Source organism: Antennarius striatus, chromosome 5, assembly GCF_040054535.1.
Source record: "Antennarius striatus isolate MH-2024 chromosome 5, ASM4005453v1, whole genome shotgun sequence".
NCBI classification, from domain to species: domain Eukaryota; kingdom Metazoa; phylum Chordata; class Actinopteri; order Lophiiformes; family Antennariidae; genus Antennarius; species Antennarius striatus.
In genome coordinates, this window is record NC_090780.1 from 22,108,745 (window position 1) to 22,134,784 (window position 26,040).

The 26,040-nt window shown below is 40.5% G+C and overlaps 4 protein-coding genes across 11 annotated transcripts in view; 1 reads left to right on the plus strand and 3 right to left on the minus strand.

Annotated features, from left to right (window-relative positions):
* Positions 1 to 5,146, minus strand: part of foxp1b (forkhead box P1b) — a 139,158-nt gene extending 134,012 nt beyond the window's left edge. For 5 of the 8 annotated variants that reach the window (XM_068314515.1, XM_068314520.1, XM_068314521.1 and 2 more), the window contains exon 1: positions 4,718 to 4,874. The gene's annotated coding sequence lies outside the window, so the exon portion shown is untranslated. Of the gene's footprint in view, positions 1 to 4,717; positions 4,877 to 4,956 lie in introns of those variants that run through there. The other 3 variants (XM_068314516.1, XM_068314512.1, XM_068314524.1) reach the window with 2 other exon arrangements.
* A 5,507-nt stretch (positions 5,147 to 10,653) lies between these two features.
* Positions 10,654 to 15,394, minus strand: eif4e3 (eukaryotic translation initiation factor 4E family member 3). Its single transcript, XM_068316280.1, has 7 exons — positions 15,064 to 15,394; positions 14,211 to 14,283; positions 13,460 to 13,554; positions 12,676 to 12,736; positions 12,510 to 12,576; positions 12,263 to 12,418; positions 10,654 to 11,971 (listed from the first exon to the last, which is right to left on the minus strand). The coding sequence occupies exons 1-7, from the start codon at positions 15,243 to 15,245 to the stop codon at positions 11,925 to 11,927; spliced, it is 681 nt and encodes a 226-aa protein (XP_068172381.1). The 5' UTR covers positions 15,246 to 15,394; the 3' UTR covers positions 10,654 to 11,924.
* A 2,061-nt stretch (positions 15,395 to 17,455) lies between these two features.
* On the plus strand, positions 17,456 to 19,538 carry gpr27 (G protein-coupled receptor 27). Its single transcript, XM_068315972.1, has one exon. The coding sequence runs from the start codon at positions 17,704 to 17,706 to the stop codon at positions 18,817 to 18,819; it is 1,116 nt and encodes a 371-aa protein (XP_068172073.1). The 5' UTR covers positions 17,456 to 17,703; the 3' UTR covers positions 18,820 to 19,538.
* Positions 19,539 to 23,114: 3,576 nt separating this feature from the next.
* Positions 23,115 to 24,768, minus strand: prok2 (prokineticin 2). Its single transcript, XM_068316306.1, has 3 exons — positions 24,688 to 24,768; positions 23,389 to 23,514; positions 23,115 to 23,240 (listed from the first exon to the last, which is right to left on the minus strand). Exons 1-3 carry the CDS (start codon positions 24,757 to 24,759, stop codon positions 23,115 to 23,117), a joined length of 324 nt encoding a protein of 107 aa, XP_068172407.1. The 5' UTR covers positions 24,760 to 24,768.
* Positions 24,769 to 26,040: the final 1,272 nt, after the last annotated feature.

Genomic DNA, 26,040 nt, shown 5'->3' on the forward strand with positions numbered 1-26,040 from the left:
AACAGCTGCAGTAACAGTCTGTCAACAAAATTTGCATTGCTGCTCTCTCCTCATCTCCATTACTCTCTCCTGTCTCTCCACAAGCCCACGGAGCTGCCGGCTTAGATCTGAGTGCTCTGATGGCTTATCACATAGCAAGCAGCAGGCTAAGCCGGAGTGATGCGCCCAAAAGACATGATCAAAGCGCACCAACTTTCCACACGGCACTGATGATGGAAGAGCAGGCCCTGCCATGTTATGTTTCTTATTAGTCTGGGACTGCCAACTGAAAACACAGCCAAGAAGTCAAGGATGAGGCCCTTAAAGATGCGCTCCTGCAACCTCATTTTACGTTAAGCAGCCTACTGTTAACTGGGTTTAAGCATGAGACATTTTCAAATTAGCGAATGCCAGTATTGCGAAGCTCACATTAGTATAGATGTAGTAAAATAAATACTTAACCTACAGCTTGATTATGAAGGCTTTTTGGCCATCAAAATTTTTGACTGTGAAAAAAGCGTTGCGATTTATAAGTTAAGACACTTGTTTCTGTATTCTATATACAGTAATCTTTCGGATATTCGCGCTTCAAGACGCCCGGCTTCACCTCATTGTGGATTTTTAGTAGGTAGTCATGTGGTACTGTACGCGCATTCCATTGGCTGACAACATCCAGAAGTGCACTGTGTTTCGAGACTCGCAGATGTTAACCAGCTGATTAACATCAGTGAGTCCAGGTGGTCAGTCACCATATGATTCTATTCGTCTTTTGACTTTGATAATGTTATCAAAAAACAAAATGACTCTTTGAAATGTGCAACTATTGATATCACAACTGGCCCCACTTGACGCTGTTTAAGTCTTCAGACAGCAGGTGAAAGTGGGTGACATATTTCTGGAGATATGGACTGCAAGTTGTTTGGTTTGCGCATAAACTTTTGGAAATAGTACATGATTTCAAACAGCAAGAATGAGATGTAACTATGTCAGGTGATGTCAATGAAAACAACGCCAGCATTTATCAAAGTCAATTTGACACAAAAGTCCCTAAAAAATGAAAACCATCACAGCAACATCACAGAGACTGACACACAAAGTGGACGCCTGATATAAAGAGGTGCATGGGTTCTGCCAGAACACGACATTTAGCATTTGATTGATTAGAGACAGGGTGGATCATAATCAAACATGATTTTTTTTAAAGCATGTTTTATTAAGACCGATTATGCAAAAATTGATCTTAAACAAGTTTCAAAGATTCACAACTCGCTCCATTATTCCCCTAATAATAGGTGTCAAATCCCAACACAAATCACACACTATCCACTTATTTATTTTTTAAATCTTTCTATATCTTTTTTTCCAACACATATTTACCATTTTAGAAAAGATCACAGCGACAAAAGCCGTTTCCTGCAACATTTGAATATGAGACAAACATTTACAAAAACACATTCAACCGACTTTGTAAAAATGTTAGTATAAGAAATAGCTGAAAAAGTGAAATAGTAAAACAATATTGTATACTGCCACCATTTCAATCAAGAAATTTCAAGAAAAATGTTGCTAGTACTTATGCAGCCCATCAAGTCTAACTCAGCTCTAACTGCATGTGCAAAAAGCCATTAATTTTTTAAAATAATGCTGCTTTTATCTGGGAACAACACCTTAATAACTCACTTACGACTCAAGACAGATACAATTAAATACGTATTAAACAATATTTTTTAAAAAACAATCTGTCTGGACAATCTGCATCTCCATGTCGCACTGAATTCCTGTAACAAACACCAGTGACAAAATTAATTTATAATCCAAGTTAATTGATCTGAGTCACATTAATGCAGACCGATGATATTTTTGTCTGCATCCCTCTCTTCATTAACGACAGATGACAGAGGACAGTAATTAATGGCTGCATGACTTAATGGCCATCCTGGGCTTTTCTGCTGTCTCCATAGAGACTGAGGAGCTTCACAGAGAACACCTGAAGCTCTGTCCTCTCTGACCAATCACCCTCCCCAACACAGAGGACCGTCTGCCTGGACACACCACAGGGGCCGGGACACACTAACCTTTACCCCGAAAATATTGTTCTGCCTTCCTTTTTTTTCTGACTTCCCTATCGTTTTCCATTCATGTACTGCAGCACTGAGAAGTATGCAGCAGCCCTGTCCTTTTCGTTGGTGCAAAAAAAAAGGAAAATACATGACATTTACCGAAAGATAAAATTTATTCATCTGTCGCAAATTGTGCAAAAAAATTATTTAGCACGCAGTTTCAGGCATCTGGCATCTGAAGTCAAATGAAAGATGAAGCGATGGATGATTCTGTAAAAATAAAAAATAAATAGATAACACACAAACCTTTATTCCCACATTGGACCAAAATAACTCCTTATCATTCAGCCCTAAAAGCAAGGATGCAAAGCAGTTACAGCCCCTCCATGCCCAGCACAGGGTATTTCAATGTGTGTTCACAAATACTGAGCCGTCAGATGAAAGAGAGCGCCGCTCCACTCAGGGATGGTCATCCCCACACTAAATGCATGAGTGACTGATTACTTTCTTTCCAGTTCAACCTCAACTCTCTCAAAAAAGAGCCTTTCTCCCACCCCCCTACGTCAGCCCATAGAGTTCAAACTACAAATGAGGGCTTTCCAATGTAATAGAAAATTACACTGTTGCGTTAAGGATCTTGCACCACTACAATGCATACAGCTGCTCTTCCTCAAATTTAAAGCATTTTCACTTTCCCCCTGCCAGTTTAATCTATTCATTTGTAGTACGAGGCAGAGACAGTTCAGTCATTCTGGTTTCTGAAAGCAGACTAAGGAGACGATGTTAAGTTGTTCCCGTTAAAAACACCACAAGGCTGACTGTACGCAATGGCCACGTCAAACGACAGGCCTGAAAAAGTTGCAAAGAAAGTTCGACCTGTGTTTCAAAACCTAGGTCAGCATTTGTGAAGGTCCATTTCTGCATAAGTGAGCACACAAACCCCAGTGCCTGTTCAAATAGTCTGCAGCTTTCTCTCAGGCAGCTCATGACAACAGCCCAGCAGCAGCACTGTTTGATCTCCAATGTTTTCCTTAATCTGGGTTGTCAAGGTTCGCTTGTTGGAGGCTGTTTACTTTACTTCTCCTACAAAAAAGTGTTTTTTTCCCCTCAGACAATGACTAATCCAAAGACCAAGGAGGAGGGAGCACTGCCAGCAATAGCTGTTAAAGCTGCAGCTTCCCTTTTGTAAATTTTGAGATGGTTTTTAGTCCTGTAGTTGCCAGCTGCAGATTCTGCAAATCAAATCTATTCCATCGTTATAGTACATAATTCATAATAAGTAAACATCTACTCTATTTTTTTTTACTAAATTCCTTTTTTTTTAAATTTGTTGGTAATTTGGTCTGTCAATCCTGACAGACTTAACCATTTTCTAATAAATTACTGTGAATAAAGCACAGCAGACATTAACTGTAATAAGTACTTACACATTTAAAACCTACATTATTCATTTTCATATTGGCTGAGTAGGGTCCACTAATCTAGAATACACCTGTTATAAAGTTTCAAATAAAACATTGTTACTATTCACTACAAACATTAATCTATTTATTTATTTGGATTTGAATGAATTTGCACAAGTCAAATTAAATAAATTCCTTTGGACAGTACAAAGGGAAAAAAAATAAACTGCACACCATATAGTAGCAAGTGTTAATTCAACAAAACTTATTTAAAACACTGCAACTTCAACCCATTTACAGTCAGGATAAAGTCCATAATGTGATGAAAAGCATATCTGACTCAATAAAAACACAACTTAAACTTTGAACAAGGTTAGAAATAACATGAAGATAAAAAAGAAAAACTGGAATCTAAGTGCGACTTTAGGATGCCATCCCTGTAATTAAAACCAAAATAACTGAATTAAGTAAAAACTGAATCAGGTAAAAACTGAAATAGGGTGAAAACTGGATTTAAAGGCAGGCGTGTAGGGATGTGTGCAGTCTGATCGCTGGGCTCAAATGGCACCAAAACAGCCTTTATTAACACAAATGACGGCCGGTCAAAAGAAACCCGTGAAACATTCGTGTGTTATAGATATTAAAATATATACTTTAGAGCACTTGTGATGCTTTCCTCCTGGTTTTTCTGAAGTTTGGAGGACAGCTAACACGTGGGGGGGGGAGAGAGAGAAAAGCTCCTTCTCTGGTCTCACTCCAAAGAAATCACGGCACTCAGAACTTCCCTTTCATCGTGTGAGGTTTAAAAAAAACTTTACGGCACAGGTAAGGGTTATAATTAAGGACTGTTAACGGCTAAGGCTAACAAACACTTTATTACCAACTACGGTGATAGAAAAGCACCCCCACCCCCTCGAGGGGCTTATGAATAGCCTGAAGTAAGTTAGAAGACCAACTTTCCACCCCCCCACCAAAAAAAAAAAAAGTAGAGGATACGACCCTCGTAGCACAATTACAAAAAACAGCAACAGTCTTTGAAATGTATATTAAAACATGCTAGCAATTATTATACGTGGTAATGACGCAGGTGTTGGAGTATTTCTTTATTTCACTAATTTTTTTATTATTTTTTTTCCCCAGTTCCATAAATTAGACGAAACCCGTGAAGTCAAACTCGCTCCGTGTGTGTATTTGAGCACCAGCAACAGCGGCGGCAGGTATCTAGAGACGCTACAACAAAGCTAATGTTAACAGGACGATAATGGTGAAACTTACCCGAATGGGAAACGCTAACAGCGGCTAACAGGCGCACGCGGGAGGGTACCGATTAGCTAGTATGAGATAACGACGCCGTGCACGCGAGCTTGTGTACCGAGAACGCGTGCGACAACAAATCACACCGTAAACACCGACAATATTACTCCGCCCGCCTCGGTTGTTGGTGGCGGTGGAGGTGGTGGTGGGTGGGGGGGGGACTAACTAAGTTAACTACAAGGAGAAAGAGATCATCTTACCGAGGGCGTCGAAGAAAAAAAAAAAAATGTGGAGTTTTCACACGCGCTGACTCCCAGTCTGGCTCGCGGGGGAAGGAACGAGCTCCTTTTTCTTAATGTTATTAGATTTTAACGCGCCTAGAAAAGAAGGAGGGAAAAAAAAAAAAAGGAAGATTCGCGGATTTGGATGTTGTTGTTTAGATGTTCCAAGTCCGTGACGTCATATCCACCTGCTGGGTAAACAAGCGTTCGTTTGCATCGCAGATCATTCACAGAAACATCACAGTCACAAGTACAATTCAGTAACACTTGGTAGCACTCAGTAGTTCCTTTCTACGGGGAAATGTAATGATATGCATTAGTTTAGCTGAAAGTGTGACAGGAGAGAGAGGGGGCTGTCAGAAAGGCTAAAATGTCCAAGCTGATTAATTACAACCGAGGCAGAATGAACTTTTATTATTTCAGATAATTCTTTCTTTCTCCTTTTTTTTTTTTTTTTAAATCTTTGGTCCATTATACTTGTTCCAGAATTACTGCAATAGATAAATTAAGAAAATGTAAATGTTAAAATGTTTCAAAGAGTTCCTCGCTCTTACAAGTATGTTGTTGTTTTTTTAATTATTATTATTATTTACCATGTTGCATATTGACAACAAGCATTGCAGCTCTATCTAACCCGGTATGGCTGTATATTCTGTTATGTCTGAACATTCTTCAACATGACTTCATCAAAATATGAATCATCTGTTTTTTGTTTTGTTTTTTGGTTTTGTTTTTTGGTGGTAGAAAAGTTTTCCTCTCCAAAATTGTTTTCCCTAAAAAATGACTCACAAGAAGTCCAGAAATATTAGAGCAGTAATTAAATTCTGTCACTTGGCCCTGAAGAGGAGAATTATCACGGGCCAGTTCAACAGTCCAGTTAACACTCGTTGTAAAGCAACATTAATTTAACCTCGAGAGAAAATATTTTAAGTCGTTTTTTGCCCTTGATCAAGGTCTTAGAGACACAGATCATTCCTCCATCTATACGACATCACATTCATCATGGCTGCATCTGGGAAAACTGCTGCAGACGGACCCTCGCAGGAAAATCTGTTTCTTAGTAGACAGCGCCACCCTCTGACCACTTCCCGTCATAGAAAATATTTATTTTTCATATTATGAATGTTATCAATCCTCTTACATGTTACTTTACCATTTCCCTTCCCCTACACGCAGCAGTGGACTTAAGCATGTGTCCTCCCAATACTGATTCTTAATCTGGGGTTGATTATATGACTCTCGTGTGTCATTAAATGCACCTTTGGTGTAACTTTATTAACGCACCATAAGGGTGATTTTAAAAAAGGAGGAAACAGGAAAGCAACATTACCTACTATGTTTTGCACACTGAGAATTAAAAGAGTCAAGTGATTTGTGTCTTTAATGGTCTTATGAATATATTTCATGTGACGTAATTAAAAAAAAATTCTTACAAGTGAAGGATTGCTTCAAGTTAAAAAGAAATGCAATCATCCACTTTAAAGATGCAGGTGTGATAGCAGAATATACGAATGCACCTATCAGCTGTTTGCAATAACCAAATCACAAAAGAGTTTAAGTTTAAATGACTCAACACAGCAGATTTTATTATCCCCCGGTGCTGTTTTCAATGACCAGTCCAGTCTCGAAACTACTCTACCCGTCAATAATTTCTCTCACAAAAGCACGAGTGTGTGATGTGGAGCTGTTTGAAAACCTGCAGCAGGTGGAGCTGGACAGATGGATCAAGTAAAGTATCAGGGAATCCTAGAAGAAAACATCTCGCCATCCGTGAGGAAGCTGATGCTTGACTGGATGTTCCAAAAGGGAAATGATCCCAAGAATCTCTCTAAGCCCACCTGAGCTTGATTTCCTTCGATGTCTGACTTGAATCCTAGAAAATGGAGGAAATGGGCTAAGATTCCTCAGGAAAACTGCCAGAAGCATCCGGATATGCAACATTATTTCAGGAGGTCATAGCATCTGAAGGGTTTCTACAAAGTACTGGAGACTCCTGCCATTAAGGTTATGAATATTTTTTAGACTGCAGTCGACAATTAAAAAACAAAGCTGCAGTGTTTAATCCAAACATATGAATCACAGATTTTGATGCAGCCAAAACCAGAACACAACTGTCGCAGCACAAATATCTGACCTCTTATCATTTTGATACCAGAGGGAAACATGAGAGATTTTGATCTTTGACATCCCCCAGAGAAAACAACTGCTGCAATATTCTTATTCAACTGTTGGCCTGGTTTGTAATTAATTGTTGATTTGATTGTCAATCCAATCTGACAGTCTTTCCAAGGATTACAAAACCTTTTTTTTTTTTTTTTATTAGGCTGTAAACATGATCGTCTGGTGTAATTAATGAGAAAGCATCAAATGCATGAACCCCACAATGAAGACAATCGAATGCATGATCTAAACTCCACATCAGTGGTTTGATCTGCATGGCAGTGCTGGATCTATGAGCTCAGTGGATCTGTGTGTACGTGTCTGCCCCTGAATTTATTACCGTGTTTTGTTGGTGTCAGGCTGCCGATGTGTTGTGTGGATTAAGGCCCCGTCTTGATGGAGTGTAGTTACAAATTAATTGAGGATCACTATCAGTTACGTAAGAGCCTCTCCACACACAGGGTCGCACACAACAAAGTAATTAGCTTTCTGTTAATTAGGTAATTCAGTAAATGAATAGAGACTCTTCCTGATTCCCACAGGGGGATGGATGGCTTTCATATTATGCGTTGTTCCCCTTGCTGTTGGGAAGGGGGCGGGGGGTGGCTGAGGACTTCTTAGTGAAGCTACACAGATAATGAGCAGTAAAGATCTTTCAGAATGAGTAAAAGAGGGGGGAAACACTTTGTGTATCATGATACAGTTGTTGTCCCCTTCTGTTTGCTTTTCCATTCCTCCAAAAAAAAAAAAAAAATTATTCCATAGATCAAATGTTTTAAAGGAAAAAGCAACGCAAAGATAATCTGACTAGTTGAAATGTTTCTCAAAATCAAGTTGCTTTTTTCAAAAAGATCCATAAATGAAGTTTCATTCTGTTTTGTTTTGGGGGTTTTTGCATAACTTGATGCTTTAGCTCATCCATTTTTCATCAAAATAAGATTCACTCATTCATTCATTTTCTACTACTTGTTCTGCTTATTGCGGAATCATGGTGTTTGCTTAAGCCTATCCTAGCTGGCTTACGGGCAAGAGGCTGGGAACACTCCAAACACTACGCCAGTGTGTTCCTTTAAAGGTTGTTTCGCATCATCACAGATGATTGTTAACTTATGAAGTGGCTGGGGAAAGTCAAACTGAACATCTGTGTATGGAAAGGAGTGGGCCCCAAAAGTCTTTTCAAACAGGAAGTTGGAATCCTGTGTGGGTCCTGCAGGAGGGCCTGTTCAAAAATTAAAGACAGTAGATTGATATTATCAGGGACAGTTTTATTACATACTAAAGTAGATTTATCTGAAAATTCAGGACTAAAATGAGGATTAGAGGCCACTGGTTTGGATTTTGCGCTTTGCACATCGTAGTGATGATTTGAACAGATTCTAACAGCGAATGTTGGATGATCTGTTATTTATCATGTCCATGTCAGAGAATTCACGCCTAATAAAACCACACTGATCTATTTTCTCTAAGCTGATCAGCTTGCTGGTCTGTTGTAGTTTATAATAATCATTATTGAACGAAGAGAATTTAAAATAAACTACCAGATTGAGAGAAGAGCTTCGAATAGTTTATGACACCTGAGGGGAAGTCAGCTTTTCAAAATGAAACCATTAAGTGTAATTATTTCAAAATCATTGTATCAGACATGCGACAAATAATTAGTGGGCTAAAATGATAATGGTAATAATCACCATTATTTCTAAGAATTCCAAAAAAAATTTCATTTCGGTGTCTGAGCATCACTGAAAATCACAAATGCAATGTAAAACAGTCCCACACATTTGTCTGCTGTAGTGGAAATACTTCAACAAGAATATTATCATCAGAATATTATCATCCTTTTGCCTGATTGTAGGATGTGATGCTGTTCAGTGAAATCTGCACCTGCACTCATCCTACAGATACGACGTTATACCTACAGTGATGACTTTTCATCACCAGGGTATACAGTGAAGCTGATTTTCACTATTATTTATGATTGAATAAGAAAAACACTTGTACATCTAGCTGGATTCTCAATCAAGTACAGAGGAAAAAGGAAACATAATCTCTAATTTCAATGAGAAATATCTTATTTGTGCTTTTTGGAATATTCGTTAAGCGTTGACTTTGTCTCTATATGGCAACAAAGAGAAATAAAATGCAAAATATCAAAGGGTATCACCACATTTTTTAATTTTAAAGGCACTTCTGAAGATACTGAATGAATTTCTTTTGTGAAATATTTTATTTCCTTACAGCAGAAAGGTTGCAGGTTTGAATCCAGACCTCTGTGTGCATCTTACCAGTTTTCCCTGTGTGTGTGTGTGTGTGTGTGTGTGTGTGTGTGTGTGTGTGTGTGTGTGTGTGTGTGTGTGTGTGTGTGTGTGTGTGTGTGTGTGTGTGTGTGTGTGTGTGTGTGTGTGTGTGTGTGTGTGTGTGTGTGTGTGTGTGTGTGTGTGTGTGTGTGTCTCTGTGTGGGTTCCCCCTGGATGCTCTGGTTCCCTCCCTCAATCCAAAAACACACATTACGGGTGAATCGGTGGTTACGCCCACGACTGTGGTCTTCAGGATCACTCTCCCCGCTGGCAGCAAATGAGTAGTTTTCAGCAGAAAGCTATAAAAACCCCACTGTGCACTAACTGCCCTGCACAAGATGACAAAGTCAGAGGCGAGCTGAAGTATAGTGGAGCATTTAGCGACCATACAGACAGATATTTTCTCACAGGCTGGTAAAGTCAGAGCTAAAAGAGTAATTACAGGGCTTGAAATCATCTGGGGACCATAAACAATAGAATGCATAATGTGCGCTGGATGTGTTAATTTGTATCTGTTTGCCAATACATTAGCCATATCAACTTTATAAGGTGATAATTTTGTTAACAGCTTGATGTGCAGCCTCAAGTGAACATCAAATTTAACAATAATGCAGCTTTAATGGGTCTTTTTCACTGAAACACTACAAAACTGTCTGGGACAGAGAAGTAGAGGAGCGAAAGGTAAAACTGACAACAGCTGGGATCCATTTAGATGCCTTCGTGTGGGGTTTATAGCATCATGGTTCACATGGGCACTTCAGTATAAGGTCACTGTTAGGATATTAATTGGGATACCGCAAGTCGAAACTCATTCTGAGAGCACAATAAGTATCAACAATGATTGCCAGCTGTCTGTTAGTGTAGATTCTCATTTGTCCAGGTGGTGGTGATCTTTGGAGGTCGAGTATGAAGCAGCTGGACTTCTGTCTAGGGATTTTTGAAGATTTTCAGTTTGAAGAATTCCACTTGCTTCAGATTCATCCTTCAAGAGATATCAGTTTATGAATTATCAATTTTAAAAAATGTATTTTCAATAATGGTAGATCCAGCTCACATTTCTTCTCAAAGATCTCCTGACTTTTAGTGTTTCTTAGTAAGGTATCCCCTCCCCTCCTTACTTGAAGAGACAAACCAGTAAGTAGAATGTGTCAGTGCTGAAATAAAAAAAATGAAGCAGCAATAAACGGCCGGTTGTGTATAAAACTCACGTGTCAATGAAAAGTTCTTTTGCAGACATTTTATTGTTGACAATTGTAATTATTGCATTTCATTTTCAGTTTTATTTTTTTAATCCATGTCTCGGCATGAATCCAGTTTACAAAGAGCGTGTTTTCCACTTACAGCCGACAGATCAACCAGTCCAAAGGTAACCTGTAGAGGTTGTGTGACAGTAACACCAGAAGAACACCTTTACTTCACACTGCACTGAAACGTTAGCTGTTAGTAAAGGAAACAATGACAGACTAATGTGTAAACAGATCGCAAAACGTGATGCTATTCATCATTTTAGACATGATTTAGACGTGAATTCTTTGAATGTTGCGTTGAAGCAGGAGCCCACGTTGGCTCAAAATCAAACTGGACACATTCTATGAAAACAGCTGCTGAATATCAGAACAGCAGGACCTCATGTTACTTCTATCACACACATCATACTGCATTTATTGTCACGCCGATAAAGAATCTAGTATGTCCGCTCAGCTGATTAATCAGAACAACAAATAAATCTCAAACTCTATATCTATGACAGAAAGGAGTGCCACTAAACGCTAAACAATCTGCGAGGGTCACCTTTTAGCATGTGTTTGGATGGAAATGTCAGATACAGTGTGAGAAAATTCAGAGGCCTCTTTCACGATGGGTTCTTTAATTATAGCTTTAACAAAACAAGTCAGATTCTTTACATGGGGGGGGGACACTGTGAATGAAATAAGTACTTGTGTGCAATATTTCCAACCGTTACCCTGATTGTAGTTTGCTCTACGATTAATAAAATTTCATGAAAACGAATGGACATCCACTCCATTCTCCACAGTAGAAAAATAAAAGCTGAGATGGGAGGAAGGTGCTTTGGCACTGGGAAAAAAAAAAAGGAGACTTCATGGAAATTGAACTATCTTACAAATCGAACAGTTGAAACACACTAGATTAGGCAGCTGTAACCTCTATATCAGGGGTCAAAGGGTGAGGTCCGGACAGAAAACAGGACCACGACAGTGCAGTTCAGTACAGGAGGAAGTCAAAACCAACAGGAACCAACAAACACTGGGTGAGATTTATGCTGGCTATACATTCTACGAAGAGTTCAGAACTTTTGGACTCACATTAAAATGAAACAAGGCAGCCATCATTAAAAGTTATAAAAATATATTGATAATATCTCCTTGCTGAATGTAAAATAATACCCTTGATTAGGTTGCGGACAGCGCCCTTGGGACAAAGGCAGGTATGGAGTTCAGTCGAAAAACAAAACTTTAAAAAGTGCATTACAATCTAGTGTCTTGAGCGTCCTCCTTCAAAGGCGTGATGTTCCCTGTGAGCTGAAAAAAGCAAAGAGGAATTCGTGATGAGTGCAAATCTTTTGGTGAAGCATGAAAAATGATTGTTTTACATGCAACACAAAAACAATTTACTTCCTTTCACAGCTTTAACCTTTACAACGATGCTTGTTTCCACTTAGTACCAGACGTTTTTACGTGTAGTAACAAGACTAGCCTATGTGAAGAAGCTATGGCATGACAGCATACAGGACATTTATCAGTTCTGAGTAGCCCTTCAGCTATGAACGCTCTCTGGTGCACAAGCAAAAGAAAACTAATGGACATACTTACGCTTATAAAAAACAGCTTTAAAAGATATGTAAGGGAGCAGCTCATAGACTTTCCCCAAGATATTTGCTTCGTTAGCGAGAGACGCGTCTCTGTTCCAGATTTGAACTACGTCTTCCCGATCTCGAACGCTAACGCTGACGCCAACGACCTCATCGTCTGGAAAATGGACAGACAGCAGACAGGGAATAAACATTTGTCACTGTAAATAGAAGCAAAAGACATAACGTGTGGATAAAAAGCAGCTCACCTGAGGCACAGTAATCTGCAAACTGCTCCCCAATAGTAGCAAGTAACAATTCTTTCCAAACTGCAGCCTGAAAGATGACGAGAAGATATGAGTCACATAAGTCCAGAATTTATTTTTTTTAATGAACCTGTAATATTGAGGGACAAACAGCGTGCACAACACCTACAGCACTTTCTTTGGGTATTTTCATCTTCCAGACTCCTCCTTTTGAATTGCTTTCTTCCTCCCTGTTGGAGAATAAGATTAAAAGAACATGTGATACTGCCTATTTTCTACAGCGCTAATCTTGCTATTATGAACGCCATTTTAAACACACGTTCCCATTCACTTTAGAAACATGTGTGATAATGTGGCAAACCAAGGCGACATAAAAAAAGGATCGCAAAGCTTCCTCGCGTAACAAAATGATGACAAAGAGTTTCTTGCATCTTGTGTCCAGGGACAAAGATGTGAGACACCGCAGAGCGATTTTCAAAAAGTAGCTTTTGTTTGAAATGCTCATCCCAGAAAGATATTATGCAAGCTACGCTTGTTGTTTGCAATTCTTTCACAAAACTCTTGTAACCATGGAAACTGAGCAAATACAAGTGATTAAAGTTCCAAAATAGCCAGAAGATAGCACTGGTTGTTGTTTGTACAAGGTCTCCACATGAAAAAGAAAAAAAAAAGATTTTGAAAACATTTTGTTATGGGTTAAAAACTCCACAAGTAAAATTTTAAATAATTATTAGGTAACATAACTGACGGACTTAAATAAACCTGCATAACAAAACAATATTAAAAATACTTTTATGACACGTATGATTGGACACACCTTTCAAGATGAGCAGGGGTTTAATTTAATAAAATGCATCTCGTGACATCATGTCAGTTAATGCACGAGACGCAGACATAAAATCCGACTGAGCTATCATAACCTTTAGCTATCATGACTGTACAAACAGACTCACCACAGCGGCCTCCGTTCGCCACGCATTAGGTGATAGCTACATCTCAAAGGCAGAGCTGTAACCGGAGGGATGTTGTTGTACACACTCCAGAACATCTGCAAACAGGAAGGAAGACAGGTCATACCTACACGGAGTAGAAGAAGAGTTGATTTCCTTCTTAAGCTCCGAGAGAAAGTGATTGATCTGTGCAACACGATAACAGAAATGTGGTTCCTCTGTAGGGTTATTATTTAGCTTATCAGTAAGACGTAGACGGCAAAAAACGACAAATTCCAATGGCACAGGAATGCTAAAAACAACGCAATTTCTAGATTTAGACTGAATTATAACATTTAGCTGTGTATTCTCCAGGTGATGACAGGCATGCATAGAACCCTACACTCCACAAACATCACTCTGAACCTCAGAATGTGGGTGAGGGGTAACATCCTGTGTTACCCTTGCAACAAACACAGAAGCAATCAAACACTTTCTGTGTTTTGCATCTGGTTCACTTTTGTACCAAGAAACATTAGAAACATAAAGAAAATTTAAATATAATAGTAAAATGCATAAAATTGTATTTTGGCAGTTCCATGATGAATAGCTGGTGTCAAACTGTTCTTTCCCTCATCAAACATGCCTCCTGGAGCTTTGAGTACCAGTGAACTGCGTATCCTGTTTCATTAAGGAATCTCTTTTAGGAATCTTTGCCAAGTCAGGCACTTGATCTTCTTGCTGTCAAGGAGGTGAAGCTGACACATAATCTCACCTGAACACTTTGCACAGTGTAGATCTTCTTCAGATTGGATTCACATTCTGCAGCTGTCGTGCCTGGTAACGACCTGGGAGAAAACATGGATGGAGTGTTTAAGTGTTTCAAGTCAAGACAGAATGTCAGGAACAAGCAGCAGCCTAGTGAGTCCATGACAGGATTAACAAGACTTACAATCAATTAAATTAGAAAGTAAAACTTACTTACCCAAAAAAAACAAAATTTTTCTTCAATCATTTGTAAAAAAAAAAAAAAAAAAGATATTTAATGAACTGAAGACATGTAAAAAGCTGGAACTGGACAACCTTTAAAAAAAATCAAGACATAAAAATATATAAAAACAGAAAAACACTAAAGGGAGAAAGAGAATTATATTTAAGGATTGTTATGTTCAAATAAAATATAAATTACCCCCCCCCCCAAATCTAATTATATACATATAACAAACAAACCCTGATTCATTAACCTGCTACAAAATTGTTTTACTAAATCTCAAATCGCCCTAAACCCTTTTTGGCCCTCTGGGGCCCCCATATGGGAAATCGCTCCAATAGCTTGAATTGCGCATTTGAATATTAAACAGTGATAACCCGTCTGGCCTGTGACGTAGCAGCCATAGCAACATAGCCGTGAAAAGCTAACTTTCATGGGGGGTGGGGGCGTTCAGGCGGGCTGTGGGAGCCAGAAGGTCGTGCTAAACGCAAACACCCCCCCCCCCTCCCTGCTTCATTTGCTCCACAAGGCCCTGCGAAAAGCTTTGGCCTTGGGTATTTTTCCCTTCGTCACTCCAAGCCCGTCTTGTGAAACGATAAACCCGGTGTTCGAACGGAAGACGCGGCGTAAATATTACCTGTCGAGCCAAAAAGTCCACCGCGAATGTAAGGGCAATGACGTCGCTTCGTGTTCTCGGTGTTTCTTTGTGATATTTTCCAACTCTTTCTCGTCGATGTCAATATTTTCGGAGGAAACCGTCTGCTCGCTCAGGGCGCCTCTGTCCATCTGAACGTCCGTCTGACCCGCAGGAACCGCCATTTCAGCGACAAGCTAATCTGTTTTTAATCCACTGTGTAAATCTCCTCAATACAAAAAAACAACAACACCCGGTTCGTCTTTATCTTCAGACACAGACACACTACCGGTTTTCCGTCTGCCGACTGGTGACGTCAGTGCGTCACTGGGCGCCGACGTCATATTCGGTCCATCCCAGAGAGCGGGAAAAACACAGAGGTCTCACTCTTGACTGGTTTTCTGGTGACGGAAATCTCCCACCGGTCTATCGGCTTCATCACGTAAGCAGACTAAAAAAAGGGAAATAAATGAATACCCCTCAACTTTATAATTGTTTATAACTTCTATTAGTTAATTAGAAAAGCTGTTCTGTTGAACAACACTATGCAATGCACCAAAAAAACCATGTTTTGAATCGCTATAATCGTTTTTTCAGTAGTAATTTCCAAACTAAGTCTAAACTAAGACAACAAAAAAATATTTTATCTTTAATAGAACACCTATATGTTACTTTTTTCCAGTTATATAATTGTAATTCTGTTCAACTACAGTGTACAATAAACATCCACAAATTTTTGCAGCCTTAATTTTAACCCTTTGAGAAAACTCGCTCAGTTTCAAGTATAATGAGCATTCCTTTATTCCTCACCACTTAGTGGCAGAAATAAATTCACTTAGGGACAATAAAAACATGACAATGTGACCAATGATTGAAAAAATGCAAGCAACATTCAAATCTTAGGTGACATAAGCGTAATAAATAACATTTCACACAAACAGTAACTCCTGTTTCCCATCAGCATTGACTGCGGCAGTAATCCTCCTCCTCATGGATTGGCAGAGCCTTTGGATGTCTTCCCATGGAATGGCGATCCAGTCCATCACAAGTTACAAGTTTTTGGAGTCTGTAGAGGACCTTCAAGCTGGTTGCAGCCACTCTTTCCACCAAGCCCAGTGAGGTTCAGGATCTGTTGCGATCAGAACCTGTTTCTGCGGCGCAGCAAGCAGATACTTCAGTCTTCATACTGGTTTTGTTACACATGGTCGACCAGGCTTCAGGCAGTCTGGGGGTATTTCCATCATATTATACACGACTTCATATGACACGAGTGAATGACAGTAAGAGGTGAAATCAGATATTAACCAATTACTATTATTCTGAATTCCCTATTCTGTTCCAGAACTTTAAAAATGTAACGTTTTTGGTTTAGTTTTCGTTCCTGGAAAAATACAAAGAGTTTCTGGTTTTCGTTTTCGTTCCATGAAACGGTTCAAACCCCAGAATTTAATGCAGTACTGTCTATCTGGGATCTTCTGGGGGGGGGGGTGCTCCATGGGGTTGGCTGCAGGGGGTGCTGGTGAATCACTGCAGCGGAGGGTCAGCTCTGTGGAAACAGAGGAACTGTCATCATATGAACATATTTGTTATATCTGACTTTTTCCAATAGCCTTTTATTTAAAACCAGAATATTTTTTTTTACTATCTGGGTTCAGAACTCAGATGATTTCTCTCTCTTTGCTGTCAAGTGTCAGATCCTCCGCCACCTCTCCAGATGGCACAAAGACAGTCATCCAAAAATCGCACCTTTCCTTTCCTGCTGCTTTCATCACCAACGCGCATTCTGCATCACCTCACCTGACTTGAACCCAACGCTGTCAAGCAGCAGCTTCATTTAACACCATTACATTTATAACAACCATATAATTCAGATGCGTGTGTCTAAAACGCGCGGTCCGATTTGGGTTTTTTTTTTTTTTTAATGGCTCCACATGAATCGTCTGAAGGCATCATTGTCAATCAGGACACATTTGCGTCCCTTCAGGTGGTGGGGACAGACGTCCTATAGATCGCGCTAGACAACGACCGACAGATGAGGTTCCTGACTGATCCCAGGCCTGCGAGCGGACGTGCGTCGCATAGGAGAGACGCTGCTGCGTGTGATCCATCGATACAGGCGCTCCCATCTCCACCAGCCGCCGATCTGCGCTCCAGTTTGCGCGGACGCCTTTGTGTGTCATAGAAACCAAGGCTGGAGCCATCCTGGATGAAGCTGTGGATGCGTAAAAACGTGCCCCTCCACCCCCTTCCCCAAAATAATTTTTTGGATTCGGTTTGGTGTGTAGACGGAACGGGGGGCGGGGGGGGCATCTCCATGGGTGGAAACTGAAATGTGTTCATGTATTTTCTGAGATGCTCGTCTGGAGAACGGATGCCTTCCGAATATAAACCGGGCCGCTTTTTTTTATTCAGCAGACAACGGAAGAAAGGAGGACAGGGATGTATACCGTGAGATGAGGGGACAGGGAGAAGAGAGAAATAAACAGCGAATGTTTTATTATTGGATGTTGGATCTCAGCGCGTTTGGGATGGATGTGAACCGAGCTGGGGAGGCTTCTTTCTGGGATTTATTTCGGGTGTTTTCAGGATACCACCGCTCCTAGATGAATTGATGTGGGGATACACACGACCTCGGCTGCGTAGATGGCGAACACAAGTGAGTTTGGGGGCAGCAGCCCGTCCTTACAGAACTATGCGTCCACGGCCTCTGCAGTCAAGCTGGCCTCCCTGGGTCTGATCATGGGCATCAGCCTGCTGGGCAACGCGTCGCTGTCGCTCCTGCTGCTGAAGGACAGCTCGTTGCATAAAGCTCCGTACTATTTCCTCCTGGACCTGTGCCTGGCGGACGTGTTGCGCTCCGCCGTCTGCTTCCCCTTCGTGATGGCTTCGATCGGCGGCGGCTCCTCCTGGCCGTACAGCGCGCTCAGCTGCAAGATCGTCGCCTTCGCGTCGGTGCTCTTCTGCTTCCACGTCGCCTTCCTCCTCCTCTTCGTCAGCGTCACCCGGTACATGGCGATCGCCCATCACAGGTTTTACTACAAACGGATGAATCTGTGTACGTGCGTGGCGGTGATCTGCATGGTGTGGACTCTCTCCGTGGCCATGGCTTTCCCTCCCGTGTTCGACGTGGGCACCTACAAGTTCGTGCGTGAGGAGGAGCAGTGCGTCTTCGAGCACCGCTACGTGAAGGCGAACGACTCCCTGGGCTTCATGTTGATGCTGGCCGTCATCGTGGGGACGACCCACGTGGTTTACATCAAGATGCTGTGTTTCGTCTACGATCACCGCAAGATGAAGCCGGCGCAGCTGGTCCCCGCCATCAGCCAGAACTGGACCTTCCACGGCCCCGGAGCCACCGGGCAGGCGGCCGCCAACTGGATCGCCGGCTTCGGGCGCGGACCCACCCCACCCACGCTGGTGGGCATCAGGCAAGCTTCGCACCTCGGCAACAGGAGGCTGCTGGTGCTGGATGAGTTCAAGATGGAGAAGCGGATCGGGAAGATGTATTATATAATCACGCTGACCTTCCTCCTCCTGTGGGCGCCTTACATAAGCGCCTGCTACCTGAGAATATTCGTGCGGGGCGCGCCGGTCCCGCAGCTCTACCTGACCGCAGCGGTGTGGATGAGCTTCGCCCAGGCCGGAGCGAACCCCATCATCAGCTTTCTGTTCAACAAAGAGCTCCGGATGCGCCTCAGAGCCTGTTTCCCCTGCTGTCTGGGCACCCAGACCCCCATGGAGCCATACTGTGTCATATAAACTCTTCTAGCTCCGAATTACTGCCAAAAACAAAACAAAAAAAACAGCCCATGTTTCAGAATGTAGGCAGAATGATCCCCAAAGTGTTTTCGCGCAGAGTTCAGTTCAGCCACATTCTACCTTCTATTTTAATTTAACCAACAGTTTATGGTGATATCATGTCATGTTGTGTATTGGAGACTGTTTTAATGCCCCATATATGAATCTTTTTTAAGCATAGGGATTATACATGAATGTCACTTTGGCTATTTGTATATTTTGAAATTATTTTTCCCAGCAAAGCCATCTTTGAGGCTGTTTGCCTTTTATCCAGAGCTGGTGGCTGAAACACAAGTGGAGTATTTTATCAGCATCCATGTCTCTAAGCATCTGTGACACACTTGGTTTCTAAGCGTTTGGATACCAAAAGAAAAACAGAGAGATACAGATCTCGGTATATTTTTAATGAGGACAAAGTCACGTTTGTAAATACTGTACAGCGTTTTCCCCTCTATCCTGCTTTTCTAACCAGATAAACTGTATATTTCATAATCTCTAAGAATCCTTGGTGTTGAAATGGTGTTAAAAATCACTTTATTTTGCGATTTCTTATTGGGGTTTTTTTTGTTGTGTTGAGAAATGTTTCATTCATATTCTCTGCAGGATATACTGGTATCATTCTTTTTCTACGGATATAGGATGTCTGGACTCAGAAAATGCTAATGATTTGGTGCTTTGTAAAGGATGTTTGCATTATTTGTATTTCTTAGCAAATAAATGACAAATGGGTGATGAGTTTCATGGACTCTAAACTCTATTTTTAACGTGACGACTCTGTCGGAGCTGGTTTTGTTCTTCTTATTTGGTTAGGTTTAGGTTATTTGTGTCATTTTGTTTATTGTACTGTATTTGTTCAGTATTTCTTAGATTGTGTGAGTTTGTTACCCCAAGGCACAGGTTTTAGTTTGGAGATAACACCTTTAAAGATTTTGTACTTGTTACAACGGAGTTATACCCTGTGTTTGAAAGGAATTGACTGTTAAATCAATAGAGTTTCTGCCATGGATGTGTTCTTGTCAGGTTTGTAGCCTTAAAAGACAGAATTCATGTCCCTGGAATTTTAATTTAAACTCAAAATGTTCACAAATTAGACAGCAGAAGCCCTAAATATCCTGTACTGATTTCTCCAAATGGATCAAACTCAAAAAAAGATAAAGAAGCACCAATGCACAATATCTAAATCTCTCCAACTTCTACTTTTAAATTTTAAATCCCTCCTCTATGATAGCTGATGACATAATTTCAAACTTTTGGAAAGCTCCTCCACACCCAAAGAAATATACATCTTTTATTATTATTTTTTTGAACCAAACTGGAGTTCAGAATTAATATCATCAGAGATCCTCATTAATAAGTGCAGGGGGGGGGGTATATTTGAGCAGCAATTCAATCATCTTAATGGGAAATCAAATATAAATGAGCTGATTCTGAAGAGCGAGTTGGGACAGGGCATTGGAGGAGGAAGGAGGGGGTTGAGCCCACAACCATCATCATCATCATCATCACCACCATGTTAATTGTGAGTCATTAGACTTGCTCCAATGGGTTGTTTGTTGGTGTCTCACCTGCTTTTTAATCAAACTCCAACCCCCCCCCCCTTTTTTTTTTTGGACCAGTAACACCCCATTTATTCTGCTAACTGCTGCGGCGTTCACGTGTTTTTGGGGAAAAAAAAGAAAATCCAAGCAGTTCTGGTTCACAATCCTAATCCTTGTGATTTGATGAGCTCTCGCATCTCCTGCACAGTAACGAGCTCCTGAACGCAGCGTCCGCCCGCAGCGCGTCCATAATGATTAGCATCATAATACCCCCCCCCCGCTCCTGACAGCTGCCCCCGCTCTGCTGACACCTCACACTGTTGTTACTGTGGATCCGCTGCAGGATGAGCCTCACCTGCACGTGCGCGCGTGCTACCAGGAAATGCAGGTCGGGTATTTTTGGCACGCGGTGCTGCCTTCAGGACGCGCAGACTCCGTGGGAATTTTTCAGTAAATACGAGTCTTCCTTTTTGTTTTTCTCGCCCCCTTGCTGGTTCTTTGTTTGACCTTTTCAGTCTTTTGAACCACTGAGCAACCACAGTGGCCTCCGTCCTGCTCACTGGTTTCCTGAAATTCTGTTTTGACAAGAGGAAATGTTAAAATTAAAAATAAAAAAAAAAGATCACATGAGTAAGGAGTAGGATCTGATGAGGGTAGTTTGATCGGAATCCACAGAGTTGGATACATATAGATGTCACTGTTTGGTCATCAAACTCAGTGATGCATAGGATGAGGTGATGAAAAGATACTTACGTATAGGCCAAAAGTTTTGTATTTGCTGGACCTATAAATTTACTTGTTTGAAATAAATTTAGCAGAATCTGTATACAGCAGAACCAGAAATACAGGATCTTCATTACTTGAAGAATTATTCTTCTTCCTTGTCAAAACAGAAACAATGTTGAGGATTAATGCTAGCAGCAAGCGTAGCCTCCATCCGAGATGAGGAGTGGCCAATGGAGCCCTGGACCACACGTCTTTTTTACTTTAAATCCTTCTGTTCATTTTCAAATCCATCTTGAGCCCCAATTAACGGAGACTCACTCGACATCACTCAAAGAAATTGATCAGATTTCACACGGCACACCCTGGTTTTATTCAACTCTCCTCTCATATGCAGGGATTACACACACGTTCATGTGCACAAATTGAGTTTGAAGACTTTAATTAGGTTGCGTTCATCATTATTTAAACTGGTGATTGCTTTCAACAGGGTGGTTTTTGGTTCTCACATGAGACATATTACCGCAGTAAATTCTAAAAGATTCGAACTAGAAAATGAAAAAACTTTACAAGGTTTTTTAATTGTTATATTTTTATATTCTGTATTTGTTGTGATGCTAATGCAGGCTATGTTACTGGGACATTAGCAGTATATGGGGGATTTCTGGGAGCTTTAATGCTCTCATGTTTGAAGCTGCGGCATTAATTCTAAGGAGTAATATTGATGTGAGTCAATGCTTTACACCTTAGACAAATCTAATCATAGAGTTGAACCTTGAATAAGTGCTGTCAATCATAATCTGTCAATGATTAATTTCATAGCTGTTATGCTATTTCCTGGTGACATTAACTGGATGTGAGACAAAGACAGGATCCTCTCGCACTTTAACCCCAATCAAATTGTTGTCACAATTTTCTTCTTTGCACTTTATGTACAGAAAGAGTTGAAAAGATGCCATCACAGATGTGTCTTAGTAATTTACACAATAATAATGTGAACCAACTTGGACATGTTAGTTCATTGCTAATTAAGCCCTCTCATTTTCCCTTAAAGGGCATTTAAAGTCCACCAGAAACTTCCCTGCTGCAGACAGTACAGCTTATTTGTGCTTTGATTGCATTGAAAAATCGAATAATGCACAAAACAGAAAGGCGCTCCATACCTGCTTCAAGGCCTAACAGCCCCCTTTAATTGAATTTAAGCCTAATCTAAATTCCAACAATGTGCGCCATCAAAGATGTTGCCTTCAGGCTTCAGTTAAAGCAAATGGAAAAAAATTATAATAATGGATCCACCTCTTAATTTGGATCTATTCCACATTCAGCTGGTTCCATTTTAAATTCGTGCTCGGTTCTTCCATTAAGATCTCCGAAAACATGTTAAGTCGTCATAAACGGAGCTGAAAATGCTGGGGTGAAATTTTTAAGGCAGTGACAGAACCCCCCCCAAAACTGAAGTGGTTCTTTCAAAGAAGACGCTCGACTCTTCCATCCGGCTTCATGATAATACAGCAAGTATAGAAGCTGTCACTCTGCCTCCAAATGTTTAAAAAAGTAGGACAATGTTCCATAATATGTCTTTTTATCTAGATTACCTCTAAATGAAAAAATAAAAAGAAATGAGTGTGACCTTACAAAACACATCCCTCATCGGCAACAGCAATCGTCCCACCCTGACATCATGTTGAATATTTCATCAGCTCTAAAAGGGGCCACAGATATATATATATATATATATATATATATATATATATATATATATATATATATATATATATATATATATATATATATATATATATATATATATATATATATATATATATATATATATATATATATATATATATATATATATATATATATATATATATATATATATATATATATATATATAAAAGAGAGAATACATTATTAAATATATTTTTTTATTCAAAATAAATTGCGTCTCAAAGATGGTTGCAGTGCAAGTATCAAAACTGTAGGTGACAGTGGTCAGAGGTTATAGTCCAGATCCTTGTATGGCGAGAGACATTTGGAGGTCCCATTCTCTAAGGTGATGCACGACAGGTTGGGCAGACAGGGGCAAGTGTGGTGAAGTCTTTTCCCAAAGAAAGGAACCTGGAAGAAAGAAGGAATGAGATCCATCTCAATTTTGACGGAGCGAAAACTCAATAAAAGCCAACTTAATCTCCCGTCTATGGATCTGCTGCATCTGCCATGACTTCACGTGAGGCACACGTCACAGCTATGGCGTGGGCGACCTCACCGTGTGGCTCAGGGGGTGGCACTCGTCTCCTTCCTGTCCAACGGGGGTGCACATACGGAGGCTGCGGATCCACAGGCTGACTGCACAACACATCCCCCCTCCACACTGAGAGTCCCGCTCACAGGCCTGGACACACATATCGTCATATTACATATAATATACTAGAGATCATTAGGTAAACAAACAAACAAACAAACAAACAAACAAACAAACAAACAAACATGTGGAGGAGTGTTCAGGTCTGGAATAGAATAGAGATCCATTCAAGTCATAAATGTAATTCATGGTCAAACATTCTAGGATGATGCTGATGTGACGGATGTAGTTGCATTTGCATGATGCTATTATGTGTAATTTATATCATAGAATGATGTTAATGTAAATTTAATTATTATATAATTAGTAAGGAAAAGGCATAAAGTGAACTCATAGGTGAGGAATGAGGCACACTGCAGCTATAAACCAGTGTTGCAGAGCATTATGTGGATAGAAAATGTCATTTCTGAATAAAACAATAACAGTTTTGGGTGTCTGGGTGAGAAGAGTGACAGATCTAACTCTGGATGGAATGCAGGAGACGCAGCAATGTGATGGGACAGATATGGATAAAATTCACTGCGTGATTTAAGGCTAGACGCTCGTCTCTCGATTGGCATTGACAGTAAATTAAAAAATGGTTCTTATTGACAGGGATGGAGGCTACAGCCGTGATTTATTCACACGGAATTATGTTAATCCTCACTTGGATACAGAAATAATACGAAGGAAAAGTTTGCATGAAGGATAAACAATCAGACTTTGATTTAAGACTGTGAAAATGAAATTAAAATCCTTCTTTCGGGTGTAAAATATATTTGTTTGCACACATTTATATATTACATTTTCTTATGGTGATATATTTGATACATTCTTTGTCAAGCTTTTAAAGGAAAGCAAAATCCGACAAGTTTTTGTAAGTTTTTTTTTAGAATGAATTTCCATAATTTTATAAATTAATGGAATAAATGAGAAAACACCTCTTTATATGTTATTTCTATTTATCTTTTACAGTAATTTTAAAAAAAAAGTTAGTAAAGATCAATTTCATACCCAAACATGCTATATTTGGAGCACTAGATTAAAAAAAACAAAAAAAGCAAATACAAATTAATAATAATAATTACTACTATTATCAAGCTGTGAAACTCAGGCAACATTTCCAAGGAAAAGGTTGGGAAAGCAGTGACTTCTGTGTGTCCCCATCACAGCTCGGAACTCTAATTGCCCCATTGGGGTATCCACCTGTTTGCTCCCACTTACCCCTGTGATGACGGCTGAAGATCCTCTGGACACCATCAACTGGAAGAAAAGCAGCAGGAAGAAGGACCTCATGATGAAGAGCCGTCTCTGTGCTCCCACGCCCTCCAGGGTGAAGAGTGAGGATGCTGAGGCTGTGGGATGTCGCTGCATGAGCATAAGTGACAGACGGCGCTGACGGGTGGCCTCCAAAGTTGTGTGTTGAGGACTGACGGCGGTTTATAAACCCAGCCCTCCATTCAGAGACTATGTGAGTCACTCACAGCGACAGAAAAGGACCAAGGTGAGCTCTGAACGATGACGTCCCTTTTGCTTCTGTGACGATTCTTTATTTCTATGCGATGAATTCATGTTTTCATAAAATAAAAAAATAAAGCTTCTTTCAAAGTTCATCGAGACACACACACACACGCACACACACACACACACACACACACACACACACAAACACATACACACACACCTTTCTCTGTGACTCCATTCCAAGGCCGAGGGTTTTAAATACCTTCTTTCTCTCCCTCTTTTCAGATGCAGATGTGTTCCATCTCATTCAAGCCACTTAGTATAGAATGGGATTTCTGACATGTCTCATTTTTGAATGGATGTATTTTTCAAGTCCTTGATTGAAGTCCCTTCAAATCATCGTGATTCTGTTTTGTTTGGATAAAACCTCGACGGATCATTTATCTCATACCTTGATACGGGACGACTCGTTTTGGCAGCGACTCTCATGCCGATGTCTACGATCTATTTCTCACATCTTTGTACTTTTGATCAAACTTCAGCCCGTCTTTTCGAGATAGTGTCTGACTTTTAATTGCAGGGGGATACATATACTCTGTATTACACTAATCCATTGTACAATTTCACCTGTATGAAAGCTGATGTGTTGCAGAAGAGCTTCACAGGCAGTATAGATACGTGAGCCAAGGGCCTTCATGCGAATCGTCGCCTGGCGTCGCTTCTAAGTAGCCTCCTGGAAGGATTCGCTGTGAGCAGCGCTTCAGTCGCTTAAGTGCTGAGTGACAAAGAGCGGCTCCAAGTCCTCTGCATTGTTCAGCCGTCTTTGGAGAGGGGTGGGATTGATGGCGGCGTGACAGGTGATGAGTATGAAGAAAGCATCAAGGTGAGATCGTTCGACAATCTCAATGACAGGTTCGGTGTCCTCGGCTCTTTGATACCTCTATAGTAGAATGCAGGAAAGTCTGTCTAGGCAACAAGTGTTTTCACATGATTATTGATTCTGAGACAAAGTCTGAAGAGAGGCAGGATTTAGCGCTTACGTCCTTTATAAAAAAAACACTTCCCTGAGTGGCAACAGACCCAACAGAGAGCAGAGAGATAAACCAATGAACC